The 15,338-nt window shown below is 35.4% G+C and overlaps 1 protein-coding gene across 2 annotated transcripts; it reads right to left on the bottom strand.

The window, feature by feature from the left end:
- Positions 1 to 3,839: 3,839 nt before the first annotated feature.
- LOC105035246 (putative yippee-like protein Os10g0369500) lies at positions 3,840 to 15,000 on the bottom strand. 2 transcript variants are annotated; one of them, XM_073247527.1, is made up of 4 exons: positions 14,530 to 15,000; positions 9,880 to 9,988; positions 9,425 to 9,449; positions 3,840 to 4,532 (listed from the first exon to the last, which is right to left on the bottom strand). In XM_073247527.1, the coding sequence occupies exons 1-3, from the start codon at positions 14,670 to 14,672 to the stop codon at positions 9,432 to 9,434; spliced, it is 270 nt and encodes an 89-aa protein (XP_073103628.1). In that variant the 5' UTR covers positions 14,673 to 15,000; the 3' UTR covers positions 3,840 to 4,532; positions 9,425 to 9,431. The 2 variants fall into 2 exon arrangements, with proteins under 2 accessions (XP_073103628.1, XP_010909030.1); XM_010910728.4 differs by lacking the exon at positions 9,425 to 9,449 and having other exon boundaries at positions 14,530 to 14,999.
- Between the last annotated feature and the right edge of the window lie 338 nt (positions 15,001 to 15,338).

The following is a 15,338-nucleotide window of genomic DNA, read 5'->3' as shown; positions in this document are numbered from 1 at the left end:
ATTGCTTGGTTTCTGTGAGCCACTTGGAATGAACCGTGTCAAAAAAACCACGGGTGGCTTGAAGACCACTGGGTCTCCCAAAAAGCTGTGCCTCCTCTCTTTTCAACGCCCAAAGAAAACCCTGTGCATATGGACCACGTTAAAATGTCCCTGTTGCGCACCCCCTATTTTCTCCAAAGCCGTGCGTCCGCGTGAAGACCTGGACCGCATTCATTTTTTGTGGTTTGCCTGGGCCGTGAGTGGCGCACAAGATCTCCTCCACGTGCTACATGTTAGTTCCGTGGCTTGGGCTTTGAGTTTGATCTCATATCGAACCTTCCGTACTGTATACGTGATAGAATTGAATTTGGATTTGGGCTTAACCGAACTTGATACGATTAAAGTTTTGTAATTAAAATTTTTTTAAAAAAATATAACAAGTATCAAATATAAAATAATAAAAATTAAATATCAAAAATTTTAATATTTTTTATGACATATTTGTATTTTGATCAATAGTATCCTCATCATTTTTTCATGAGCGATTGTTCTTTTCTCTACCACAATTAATTTGATTATATTCATCAGATTCCATCCAATAATAATTATAAATCATGACTTTAATAATTATAACCAACATACTCAAGAATCTTATTCAGAAAAATGATTAACATATCATTTCAGATGGACACTGGTAGAAATATCACAAGGACAATAATCATACGAAGAAGATGCTAAAATAAAGAATTGCATGTATATCTTTCAACAATCTCATATGAATACAAAGCAAGATAGCTAAAAGATTAAGCATGCATGTTATTTTTTGGCAAGAAGAGCTTGATACTACCAACTAAAACCAAGCATGCTGGGTACATACTTCAGTCCTAATGCAAGTGTGAAAGAAGGATAAAATACGCACTCAAAAATAAGTTTTAGATAGCAAATTATTAGATAGCTGAGTACACCAATAAAATAAAAATTTTGTTTCCTAAAGAAATATTTAAATAAAGAAAGAAGACTCGGTCTTCAACATAAAATTCAAAAAAATAACAAACTTTATTCATGATCAAGATTCAGCATAATCCAAAGAAATTATTAGTATGATAAAGAGTTATTCAATCAAAACTTAACGAGGAACAATAAGAAAGAAAAACATTTAAGTTTGCCATACTCCTGTAGATGTCCAGCGGAGAAAACAGCATCTGAAGTGAGCTGCTTGAATATTTTAATTATCATCCAACCAACCCTGCAATAGTGGCTTATGTCAATAGGAACAAAACAAGTCTAATGTGATAAAATCATTCATCTAATGAAATTGTCCTTTCATTTGCTGTGGTTGGGCCTGAGATCTTCGAGATTTTGTCATGTGGAATAGTCCAAGCACTATGAGCAGAAGGACCATTAAAACAATCTCCGCAAAGATCCTGTCTTCCATATGAAGAATGTTAGGCATCAAGTTCCAAATACTACCGTAATAAGCGACCATCTCGCTAACAAACAAACGAATATTAGAGAGTTTTGATGCTTCTATTCTACCTTTTGAGGCTACTTGTGTTCCTGCAACTTTGCAAATATTAGAGAACCTATAGTTGTGCAGTAGCAGCACCCTAATGGAAAAAAACTCAACAGCAATCTGTATGCCCATGTGCTATGCTAATGACCCATCTAAACCTATCAACCATGCTGAAGTTTCTACATGCCCTAGTATTCTATAATGCCTTAATAATTTATCCTAAACAAACTATTGCCCTTACAATTCTTTAAATACAGGGAAGCTCATGACAAGTTTGGATGTCAGAAAAATGAAACCAAGTGCCTTAAAAAACATACATAAAAGATAACAGATAACCTGTAAGTTCTTTCGATTGACAAGTTACATATTGGATAAGGAAAACTTTGTGATCTAGCAGTCACAAAGCCAGTTTGTCACTTAGGAACCCACTCAAAGAAGCATGTCTTTGACATGCATCCATACAAGCAAATAGGCATACAAACAATGCCACAGGCTCCTGATTTTCACTACTCTGGCTAAAGCTACTAGCAAATCAGCACATTGAATGAATGGATTAAAAATAAAAAATTGAAACCATGTATATAGGTAGATCAATGTAAACATCTCTAGCTAAGGCAAAGAAGAAATAATTTTCTGATAAAGTTAAGTAGGTATTTCCTCAAATATCTTGCTTGTCCATCTAGATATATAGAGAGATCGAGAGAGAGGGAGAGACTTATCGGTGATTCAGACTGACGTGAAGAAGACGGAAGTTAGGAGATGGGATGGAGCAGCCGAGGAGGTCATGGGAGATGAATATGGGCAGGCCCTTCCTCGTGAAAAATAAGAAAGGTGGGATGGGGATGGGGCAGTCAGGGAACTAATACGGAGTGAGGGACTGTTGGCTGCTGGAGCAAAGTCGTCGGAGTAAGGGGAGAGTGGCCCCGAGATCCACCAGGAGCAAGGGTTTCTCATCTTTTTTGTGGTTTGACAGAGTCTATCGGGTTTTTTTAGGGAATGGGAGCAATAAATTTGTTTGATAAAATAATTAAATATGAAGGATAATTTAGAAAAATAATTTGTTAAATATTGGAATGGGCTTTGAATCCGTAAAGGAGACTTCGGAATGAACTTTAGAGTGATTGGACCATTTTCCATTCTATCCTAGTATCGAAATTGAAATGAAACTCTCCCCAATCAAACTGCTGGAATGACAAATCAAACTGTTGGAATAAGAGTTATTCATTCTGATTTTCATTTCAGACCTCCATTCCTCTCAACCAAACACTCCGTAATAGTAAAAGTTAGGGATGACTCTGAGCAAAAATATTCTAGTTTGTCAAGATGCAATCTTTTCAACATTGAAGAGAAGCAACACAGAAGTATTTGGGTTGTCCATGACTGCAATTGTGATCGAAGCCAATTGGGAGTCCTACCCTACTAGAGTTCAAATATTTTAGAAGCATGAGAGCAAATAGGAAATGAGAGAGATGGATCCACATCCGAAGTCCGCATTGTAGCTTGTTATTTTTTTTCATTTTTATTTTTATTTTATATTTTTTATTTTTCATAAAATCTCTTTCTGGCCATTGCTAATCTCTTTTTGTTCGTACCAGACATGAACAATGGAGATTGACCATACAAAGGTACAATTGAAAGTTGTAGCTTAGAATCCCGGGCAAGATGTTAAGTGATAACTAGAGCAAAACTTTAGAGTAGGACATAAAACAGGCACAAAAGTTGAGGCAAGTGTAATCCTTCAAAAAAGTATCTTCCAAAAAATAAATATTTCTTGTGCAAATTTTTTAAATATTTCTTGTGCAAATTTTCTTTATTACTTTTATTTTTTTATAATCAAAAAATTTTAAAAACTACTCTAAAATTTGCAGTCAAATAAAACTAAAATGACCGATAGCACAATTTTTCCTACCCGTTTTATTATTCTAAATAAAGACAACCTTAAGTATATGGATAGATTATATTGGAGAGTAAATTATACATGAAAAAAAAAAATAAGCGTAGATGCTCATAAGAACAACGATACAACACTATGGCATGGCTTCTACCACTTAAATGCATATTTAACGCAACCGTATCACTTTAAATTACTTATTTCTTTAAACCACCGCACTCCCCCGCCCACCCCCACCCCCAAGAAAAGAGAAAAAAAAAAAAACTGCGACATCTTTTGCTCTCCCTTTTTACATTTAGAACGCACATAACAGTCGGGAAGAACATTGAACAACTCATAGATAAGGGGAGGGAACCAAAAGAGAAATGGTGCATGACAATGCGTGCTTTGAAGAGAGCATATGAAAGAAACACGGTTGCACCTAATCCAGACCACGACCGTATCAAGACAGTGCAATTCTTATGTAAAAGTTCTGATCCAACTTCTAGCTGAATTCTCATGCAAAGCGAAAATCCGGCAATATATATGCCCACAGTGTCGATGAACTGAATATATTCAAGAAAACATATGCCACAATCAGAAATAAAACTTCCATCTGCTAAAGAGAACAACCATGAATGCCAACCCAGATGATCATATAATTAGGGAACTTCCTGATAAAAAAAATCCTACAAATGATGGCCGTCAACATATCCAGCAGCAAAGAATTATTAATTCTGATCCAAATAAAGAGATCTGACAAAACAATATGAATATAACAGTTGAGAAATAATTATCCACACCAAAATCAGATGAAATTCCAGGATTAACTAACCCTACCAGATAAGAAAAATAAACCAAATGAATAAGACAACAATAATTGGCTAATTAATCAAACCAATCGTTTTTTTTTTTTTTTTATTCATAGTTTAGCAAGAATGTTTTCAGTTTCAAATTCTAACCTAGTGATCACTTCCAAGAAGTCCCCGACTGCATTCATTTTTGACAGCCCCAGTTGGGATTTTCTACCACCACACAACTAGATACACATCTAGGTTTGTTCTCCTAGTCCAGCTCATTCATACATCACCAGCCCTCCTTCAACATCCTAGCTTTCTCTAGGATGTACTTCCCTTCTTTGTACTTCTGATCTTCGTCATATGCCTTCTCCTGCAGTATATATGTAAAAAGGGAAAAAAAAGAAAAAATAGTGCATGAACAACCAATTAACCATTATAAGTGATTAGAACCAGGAAAGAACTGGTAATCCGATGGAAGAAAGGAAAAAAAAATGCCATGTGTAAACAACTAGACTAAACATAAATAATACACATGAATTTTCGCAATTAAAACATTTAACATTCAATCTAATATCCAAATTGAAACAAGATTTTCAGATTTCATGAATATTGTGACAGACAACTTATTTCATGAAAATATTTAACGAAAGAGAGTCCAACTGCAATTTCAGTTTTTGCAAAGCAACTAGAAACATGTTGAGAAGAAACACCTCAAGTCCAGTTTTGCCATAGGATACAAACCATCTGGCTAAAGCCCACAAAACCAGAACTAAGTAACAACAAAGAGCATCTACCACCTACTAACCAATATGGTGGCATTATGGAAGTACAAAATGCCGCATAACAAGAACCACAGTTTATGATACTTGATACATAAGCTCTTATGCTCTGATGAGACTACCAGTGGCAATATTGAATACATTATTATACATAATATCTCAAAAATGCCCCTTAGTCACCACAACCATTTCAAAACTTACATGGCCTTATCCCTCAGCATCACACAGGCATCTAAAATTCTGCTGTCCTGTTGCTATATACCCCAAAAGAAGTTTAGTTTGGATCATAATTTTTATTCAGTCACAGCCATTCACATCCATGGACTCATTTATTTCTGAGATAGAAACATACCCTATAGGGTCTTGCTATGTGATTATAGTAATTCTAGCTGCATATGGTACAAACTACGTTTGCTGTAAGCATCCATAATAAGGGTGAAAATGGAACAGATAATATCCGTCTGGATCCATTTTTATATCCGAATCTATCTAGATATAGGTAGAAATTTGAGCATCCGACTAAGATCTATATCCATTAAAGAAAAATAGATATGGATATGGATAAATGACTATCCAATCTGTATCCAAATATTTGATTTTATTTATAATCCTATTTAATTTTATATAGCACTCATGAACTTTTAAAAGAAATAAATAACAACAATAACATTCTATTAACTTGATTTACCATTCACTTAGTAATATCTTTGATTCTATGATCATAAAGTTAATCATCCAATTTATATCCATATTCATATCCATACTATAGGTATCCAATTTTTATCTATATCCATTTAATACAAATATGGATATGAATTTTTGCATCTAACTACCATCCGTATCTTTATCTGTATTTGTTAAATAAAACAAATATAGATATGGATATACTAGTATCTGATTTGTATCCGATCCGTTTTCCGCCCTAGTCCATAAAGCCAATACCGAATTGTTGGGATAATATTGGATGGTTATTTATGATATGCTACAAATCATGCATGTTAGCTCACTCTCTGCTGTTCCTAAGCAAAACCTGTACCTCCTTTGGCTGGAATCGGTCTGTGTTGCAAAATGGCATCATCTGGCTGAATGTGGTGCAACTGCAATCTACTTCTCCAAATCCTAAAGGTAGTTCTTCACCCTATATTTCAAAGAATGATTACATGCTGGCTGGATGATTACGAGGTGGGCATTCGTGTACGTGCCTATTAAGAGCCTTAAAGCTTCTCATAGATAGTGGTTCACCACTTTGACAGAGGATTATAATGGAACAGCAGCTACCAGAACTGTACCAAGCAAGAGTCATCCATGATCCAACTATAAGGTACATGACAAGTACCATTTTTAATGTAGATGCATCAAATATAGCATAGTCATTAAAATCCTGTCGTCCACAATCCATATCAGCAAGAGAGAGAGAGCACAACAAGCGGATCATTTGCACCAAGTAACAGAAGATATGATCCAAATATCTTTTATGACTCGTTTCTACAATCAATGTGTAGGTCATTCTAAAGAAATGCAGGCTCAATGGAGAAGAAAAGTACAATAGAGCCTGAAACCCCAGAGAAGAAGAAAGAGCGAGCAAGCAGAGAGAGAGGTAGGAGTCAACAAACATGTGAAAAGGAGACTACAGTATATAAAACATTTTAAGAACAGCGAAGTCTATAGGACTGTTTGGTTTGTAATCAAACTCATCATACTGACAACCAACCTGCTTCAACTAACAAGTCGAGAACCCATGGTAGGCAGGTAGCCATGGTGGATCATGATGATGGCTTCACTTTGGTTGAGCAAAGATACAAAAGGGAACAAGAGACATGGCAAGATAAGGTAAGAAGTCTAATGCCACCTATGATTTGACAACTAAAAGGCCTAGAGAGTATAAGAATCAAGAATAACAACTGCAGCAACAAAAGAGAGTGCTCAAGAAGAGCTAGGCATGACACCACAAGCTTTGGACTATGAATAACCAAAACACAAGATAGAGGAGAAAACCATTTTTCTGTGGTACAGAGGTGAAAACCATTTATTTAAAGGCAAAAGCAACATTACAAAGCCCAGGACCATCAAAGGGGTCCTTCAAGCAGCAAATGTACATAGTGTATCAAAGCAAATCCAATTAAGCACAAGAAGTGAAAAAGGGGTAAGTTGAGAGCCCAACAACCAAAATAACAAGATTTGTCGTATATAAATTTTTAAACAAAGGAGAATAAAAGGTGAAAACTAAAGAACATTAATGAAATTATGCTAAAAGTAACAAAAATACACTTTAGTAATTTCAGCATCTCTAGCATTAAATCTAAGTAGAGCAAACCAATAGAATCGCTAAAACTTGGAACTTGAAAGATGCTAGCCAACATACAAATTCAAGGCCCTTCAAAGAAATTTTGAAGGTAGTGAAAAAGGTTTCCAAGGTAAATGCAAACTATCATATTCTAATTTCAGCCAAATGATGCTTGAAAGAAAGAAAAAAAATAATAACAATTACATGATTCTCTTTACTTTGAAAAGAAAGCTCCAGATGTCCAATTAACTCGTGGAGAATCAAAATCCCTAAAAAGTTTAAGAGGTCATACTTCTCCACTAGGCAAGCTAGCGGACCAACTTGGGTTGGTAAGAATAGTAAGGAAAGCCGCGCATGCACAAAGAGAGAGAGAGAGGGGAGGAGGGGTGAGAACTTTACTAGGGATGGCAATGGATTGGGTCGGTCAATACCCCACCCCGTAATTAAAAACGCCATATCCATACTTGATCCGTCCCCGCCTCGGGTTGGCTCCGATTGGGTCAATTAGAGATGCGGGTCGGATCGGATACATAAAAGAGGTTGAGTCAGATTGGATCAGGTACATATAAACATTATAAAATCATGATAATTTTAAAAGGGAGATATATATTAAAGTCATATTGGGTTAGGTTTGGGGCAAGGCATACCGTTACACATAACTGACTTGAACCTGCTTCGGATATTTTTTTTCTAGAACTTATACCCATTCCAAATTTTAATCGGGTCAGCTAAAATTGCCATACCTAAACTTTACCCTAATACTATCACCCACTACACCACTACCAAGGAACTTGATTAACCCTAAGCCAGTGCACATGCATGTGAGAGAGAGAGAGTGAGGGAGGGAAGGACATCCCTTTCTGTAAACACTAGCACCAACTACACTCCCTACCAAGTCGCAAGCACAAAGCCTAAGCCAATTGTAGTTCATAAGAAGGAATAACGAGGAAAGGCCAGGTAGTCTTTCGGTGGAAAAGGGGCAGGTTTGAAGTAGGGAGAGAAGAAAGAAGACTAGTGCTAGAGGGGTAGAATTGCTAGGGGGGAGGAGGAGATGAAGGGCAACTAGAAATTGAGGGCAGTCATTGGTAGGATATAGTTTTTTATTTTATCACTGATTTTTTTTTTTTTTTCAAATTTTTAAACTTTGATAAATGGAGCTAGCAAGTCAAGAACCTATGCAAGGTCCAGTGCTTAGTCAAATAAGGTCAGGCTTGAGTTAAGCCATTTTTTCTTTTATTTTCTTTCTTGATTCAACCAAACTTAAACAGCCCATACAAGCCTTCTTTTGAAGCATTGCAAATCCATAGAGAGATATAGCATATGCTCAAAGAAAGCTTGTTTGAGTAGCGGTGTCCTGCATTCCAGGAAGTTTCCTGAGCGGCTACAGTACATTGCCCTAGATAGGAGTTTCCTGCATTTCATCTTCACTTTTTCTTCCACACTTGCTTAAGCACCAAATCATGAAGAAAAGTGTGAAATTACATACGGAAGGCAAACAAAATATTTCATAATAAAAAAGGCAAGTGCATAACTGAAAGAGCAACCAAATCAATGTAGGTGAACTTACATATCATATCCAGAGAACAAATTCCCACATTCTATCCCCCAAAGACTGGCTTCAGGGGATGCAAGTAGATGTGAACATAACAAATTAATGTAACAAACAAAAATCCTGAATGCCTAAAAGAAATTCCATCTAAAGCACCAAACAAATATGCTTCAGAAATAATATTTGAATCTTTCTGACAATTTAAAGAAGAAAGGCATATCCCTGCCTCCAAGAATATCATCACATTCTCACAAAAATTTATTTTTCTGAAAACAGGTTAAACGCATTATTACCATTTACCACTCTTTAGAAGCACTTATATGATGTCTTTACAAGCATGCTATGTAGATTGTCAGAATTTTCATGGTTCCATCAGGGACAGATGAAGTGGGGGCTTGTAGATTGTTTATATTTTCTGCATTTTCCAAATTTTTCACTGGAGGTAAACCATTTGAAAGCAGAAATCAAGAGAGGAAACCCCCCAAAAACAAAAATTCAATATGATTTAAAATTGTAAATAACCTTATCTGCCATATATTAAGATATATGTGCAATTAACTTTTAGACTTGCAGTCTTTACATTGACATAACTATGTACTGCTTAGAATCCTTAGATAGGAAAATTTGGGAAATGAAAAAGAAAGAGTTACCTTCGACTTACTTGTTTAAACACTGCTGCATTCATCAATCCATAGGAGTCCAAAAGAACATTGAAATATAATTTGGATCAGTTCATATGAACTCAAAATAATGGTGCATTTCTACATTCATAAAGTGTGAAGTAAAGTTGAATAAACATGTAAGATAACAATCTTTCTAAAAACAGTCACTAGAACAAGTTTGTAGGTCTTCGAGATAAAGAAAAAAGGCAGAAGATATACTTGAAAGTCTCTGCTGTCAAATACTCCACATTATTAGCATAATTTGTTTCCATGGTGATTTACCATCATCCACAGGTGTACTGATAGAGAAGATAAAAAGGAGAAATGAAAGAAGCACTGATAAATATGTCTACTATAATATTTCACCCACATACAAGCATATGAATATGAAGACAAGTATTCAGAAGAAATACAATGAGAGATTAATTTGTCTTCTCACTTACATATCTCCAACCCAGAATCTGTTGGCAGCAGCTACAGTAGATGTCATTCACAGTGTGTAATCCAGTCACGAGATGGCGATCCTCATTGGGGCCCAGAGAAATGTTCACCCTGAAATTTCATAATAAATGTTCAAGATAGTAGTTTAAAACAAGAGGATCCACCATATAAGTTTTCCTAATTGCAATACTAAAATAAACCAAATATTATCTGATTTCCACATGTTATTCTTGATGTAACAGCTTTATAGAAAGATAATCTTCAAATAAAGGAATACAAAAAGGAGGAATCTCCAGAATATATGTTTTGAAGATCTTTTTTGCACTGGCAAAAAAACTAAAATATTCTGTAATATGTCTAAATTTTAAATGTGAAAACCAGGTAGCAAACCTTCATAGTCAGATGTCTAAATCAACAAAAACATCAAAATATGACATGGGCAGCAATATATCAATCAAATGATAGATTGTATTTAAACATAAACCATTATAAATTGATAATCCATCCGATGACTTCAATTCCTACTTATTATAGATATAAGTAAAAAGATACACAAAAGAAACTTATGATGTAAGCAATAGCACATAATCTTTATTTCACCTCCTTTTCTTTCTGGGAAAAGTGCTGAAGCGCGTGTTCACCAAGATATCACTAGGAATCGAAGTAATATTCTATAAAAAAGATTTGGCTTTTTGGTTATTTTGATTTGGCTTTTTGGCTTCCGCACTACACTAGCGATACAGTTCTGCCCTATTTTGATCTCACTTTTGGTTTCCACAGTAACTAGGGATACAGTTCCGCATCTTATATAGATATCAAGAAAAATTCAATGATACAAAAACTGTATTCCAGGTAAAGAATGCTGCTAGCGTCTACAAAGATACAATACTATCCTGTCCCTCAGAGAAAGAAAATACTCTAGAAGACAGAAACGCAAGCTTTACACAATTCAAAATGTTCCCTAGATCCTCTGGTTATTAAGCCCGAAGCATGTGTTCCCTAAAAATGCCATATTGATATAGCAAGTTGGTTCACCTTTTCTTTTGTATATTAATTTATAATATAGTTCTAGCGACATTCACCGAAGTCAGAATCTCATAGCTGCATAAATCTAAAAGCAAAATTCTGGTGATACAATCAGGTAACTGATGTACATATAGCAGATACAAACATGGATTGTATAGGACAGGAATAAGGAAAGCTTCTTCTTCAAGCCACTCCAGGAAGCAAATAATTGTACCGAGTGATAAAAAGTGAACACAACTTGCCCAATCTGGACTTCAAGTATTCAATGCCAGATAAGAGCCAAGCCAGGTTAGCATTACAACTTTATGCTATACTAGATATCCTTTAATCAACAAGAATTATCACATAAAGAGGTGCTGTAGAAACTACAGAAATTTATGGCTGCACTAAGAGCTTTGGATCCTAGAATTCAATATTGAATCATCAAAGGGAATCAAAATGATAAAAAATGATTAAAATTAAAAAATCTGCATTCTGTTTGCAAAATAATGCATCTTGGATAAACCATAGATTATTAACAATAATCATACTTTATATAAAGAGAATCCAATTATTTATAGTTTTTCATAATCACATTATGGAAGATCCAAAACTTTTATTACCAAAAGAAAAACAAAAAGCAATCTAGTTGAAAATTAGTTCTATGAAGAAATGCATGAGTCAATATGGACAAAAACTTTACCCTAACTATTTTTATCTCTATGCTTCTGCAGCATTCACAGAGAAAATATGCATGTAAAAAGAAAGTTGCATTATCTGAATTCTTAGATAACAAACTATGCTTCATCTACAAACACTTAAAAATTGCCAATATAAGATAATGAAAACCATGAATGCAAGTTAGAAGGAAAGCGATCTTAGGAAGTAAAAATAACAAAATCCAGGTCCACAAATGCTGATTCAATTGTTATAGGAACACAAAATAGAGCTGTTAATAGCACCACCAATAAGTATAACAGAAGCTACTGAATACAAGTTGTGGGGGCAGGAAAAAAACAAATTCAAAAAGGTATAGGAGTTGCATTTATGGAGTTCAAACTGAACAAAAAGTCAGAAAGTCTTGATACAAATGCAATCTCATTTACCTTAAACAAGATGCAACTGCACTAAAACGACTTGGATAATTCAAGTATTTGATTGTAGACTCTAGCTTATCTTTGCTAACAGTGATGATAGATTAGTGGATAATTCAGAACTGCAATAAAATAAATTCTCAATCAGGCCTTCGGGACTTATTGGTGCCAAGAGATAGGCATAAGCTTCAAAAGTTATCATTCGTAGCTATACAGAGTTGGAAATAGCTTATAATCAGATAGATCAGCATTTCTAAACAATAACATAGGGGTGGCAATGCTTAACCCGTTTAACTTGATTCGACCTATTGTAGATCAAGTTGGATTACCTTTTTAGTAAAATGTTCAGGTTTGGGTTTAATATTTGACCTGTTTGATCAATATGTAGGGTTTGGGTCAATAGATTTTTTATCTATCTTGTATCTGACCCAACTCTATCTTGTATCTGACCCAACTTGTATCTGGTCTGACCTGACCCCATTGATACCCTTACAATAACATGACAAGAAAAAGGAAATATAGAGGGCATAGGTTAATAATCATTGCTAAATTGTTGCCTTGACAGCAAAGTCTCCCCCTCCATAGCCTCTTTAGAATCTCTTTGGGCATAATCAAGCTCGTCCACTCAACATCAATGTATCTACATCTTTTGCTCATTGGGTTGTTGAACTGAAAAGTTAAAAAGGATGTCGCATGATTCTATGGAAGATATATTTAACATGTTATTGTCTTTACTTTGAGAACAATATTTTATTTTCCTAAAAAATACCACATTGGTGGAAGCAGAGTATCATAATCCTTACCAAGGGTTTAAATTGCCTAAGCAAAGAAAAACTCAACTTTACAAACAAGGATGGTAATGAAATGGTTGGGTTAGAACTACTGCCAATTGATTTTATAGGCCTAATTTTTTGCAGTTGCTCAACAGTTAAAAGATGAATCCCAATTATGGTTACTTAGTCTTATAGCTGTACACTCATGTTTGATAGGCTGCATTAAATAATACCAGAGATCCTTCTAAGAGACTCTCTCAACTGAAAAAGTAGGTCGAATTATAACCAATTATGCAGCAATTTCATACTGACCTTCTATTTGCCACCATGTCTAATGAGTGGACGATATGCGACTAACCAGGTAAAACTTAAGAACCAATGCATGACTAATCAGCTTAAAGAGCTACTCTTTATAGAGAGTCAAACAAAAACATAATGTAAATCTGCATCCTTTCAAAATGTAAACATGTTTCCTGCCATTATTTGGGGAAACAATCCTAGAATCGAATGTTAATAAAATACATGCCAAATGTATTCTTGTTGGCATCTTTTTCACCACCAACCACACTTGAAGCAATACAATTCTTCTCATTTTTTGACTACAAACATTGCAGCACCAATCTCCTTATATTTCCTCCTAAGGGTCCGTTCTTTTGCGGATAAAAAATTTACCTGGGATTCTATATTTGCCGAGGTAAATATTTCCACTGGAAAATAATTTACCCATGTTTTATTATGCATGGGCAAGTGGCTTCAAAATCCATTACTCATGTTCCTTTTACTATTTTCTTGGAAAAATTGCTAAAAGTTATCCATATTTCCCATATTATCTTTTATGGCTTTTAGGTTTGAAGAAAGTAGACAACTAAGTTATTGGGCATTGAATGATAGAAGCTTTGGAAATGAGGGTGGGGCATCTTAGGAATAAAATTAAATATCTACTTTACTAGCTGATGGAAAAGTGATTTAGCCACCTCTTAAGTGGATAAGATTTTTTCCCATTTCATGAATAAATACTATCTATAAAAAAGTAAATTATCTATTTTGAAAAGCATGAGAACATGGGTAAGTTGGTCAATGGGAAAGTTGACCAACTTTTCTATAATATTTACCCACAAAAGAACGGGCTCTAAAGGTAACCATCAGGTTTCCAACTCTTCTATTATCTCTTTGTTCATGGTGACAAATGTTTCTTGAACTTCATCCGACATCTGATATTACAGCAGTCATTCACTTAGCAATCTGTATCCTCCAATCCATGCATCTGCAGGAAACTTGCTACTAGGCATGCTAGAAAGTTAAACACTGATAGGATTCCAATAAAATCTTATTCTCATGTTGTTTTCATCATCTTTCATTCTTGAAATCATTGCACTTTCTTTCCATCCATCCATCTTTACAAAGAAAAGACCTTTGTCAAATAAATGCCGATGCATTCTAGATAGACAGATTCATGTCCAATCAATCAACTTTGAGACATGCACCATTAGCAAAAGCTCATTTAGACACAGATTTATAATCTGCCTATCGGAGATCCACTTTAGGCTAATTGGAATTGCAAACACTATATACCCACACCATGTAGTAACTCATACGATCCAAATTACCACAATCCAAGCATCAGTGCATCAATAAGGAAGCAGCAGTCATACAGCAGCAATCCTTATTAACATAACAGTAAAAGTGATCAAATTTCCAAAGACACCCAACCAAACGTCCCAAAAGAGACCAAATTCAGAATCAAAAAAGCACGTTCAAGGTGGGGAAAAGAACAACTTACACGCTCTTGAAAAGGTAAGCTCGACCATACCGACCGTTGAAGTCTTTGGAGATGATGGCATCGTGCGAGGCCGAATCGACCTTGCAGCGCCCGCACTTGAAGACCTTCGGCCCAGGCAGCGACTCCACGAAGAGCAACCCCATGGACGGATCAATTAAGGACTCAAGAGCCGGAATCCCCCAACCTTAACCCAAAAATTCCAATCCTCCTCCAATCAGGGACCCAGAGCGCCGCCGATCCCCACCAAGTACCAACCAAGCACCAGGAAAAACTCAATCGAAGAAAGCGAAGTCGAAGAGGTCGAAGATTTCTCGTAGAATCGCCAGTGGATAAGAAGGATCCGATCGGAATCGAGGAGAATTTTGGGGGAGGTGGGGGAGGCGAAGACCAAGAAGACGGGAGAGAAGCAGCGTGACGTAATGTCCCTCGAAGAATAAGAAGAAAGGTTTGGAACGAACGGGGTAAACCAAGGGCGACGGGAAGGCAGGCATTTATAGAGAGAAAAGCCGGGGTATGTTCGGATTACCGTCGGTTATTTCGGAGGCGCGTGTTTCGCTTGGTTGAAGTTATTTAGGAATGGCAAAACATCGGATGGATATGCATTTTATTCAAATTCAATTTAATATAAAAAAAAAATAAAAATAAAATTTGATCAGATTTAAATTTAAATTTGAATAAAATTTAAAAATTATAGTATGAATATAGATAAAATATAAATAATATTATTTTCTATCTAAATTCGAATCCGATCTGAATTTACGGATATAGATAATATCCAAACCTATATCCAAATATATATGTTTATAATT

This window comes from Elaeis guineensis, chromosome 13, assembly GCF_000442705.2.
Source record: "Elaeis guineensis isolate ETL-2024a chromosome 13, EG11, whole genome shotgun sequence".
NCBI classification, from domain to species: Eukaryota; Viridiplantae; Streptophyta; class Magnoliopsida; order Arecales; family Arecaceae; genus Elaeis; species Elaeis guineensis.
Note: the sequence above shows the minus strand (reverse complement) of the source record. Positions and strands in the feature narration are given on the sequence as shown.

Excerpts from the sequence above, each read along its gene's own strand:
- LOC105035246 (XM_010910728.4), bottom strand. The coding sequence starts at position 14,672 with ATGGGGTTGCTCTTCGTGGAGTCGCTGCCTGGGCCGAAGGTCTTCAAG. Across the intron at positions 9,989-14,529 it reads GCTTACCTTTTCAAGAGCGT|GGTGAACATTTCTCTGGGCC; the intron begins GTAAGTTGTTCT and ends ATGAAATTTCAG. Across the intron at positions 4,533-9,879 it reads AGATTCTGGGTTGGAGATAT|GAGAAGGCATATGACGAAGA; the intron begins GTAAGTGAGAAG and ends TATATACTGCAG.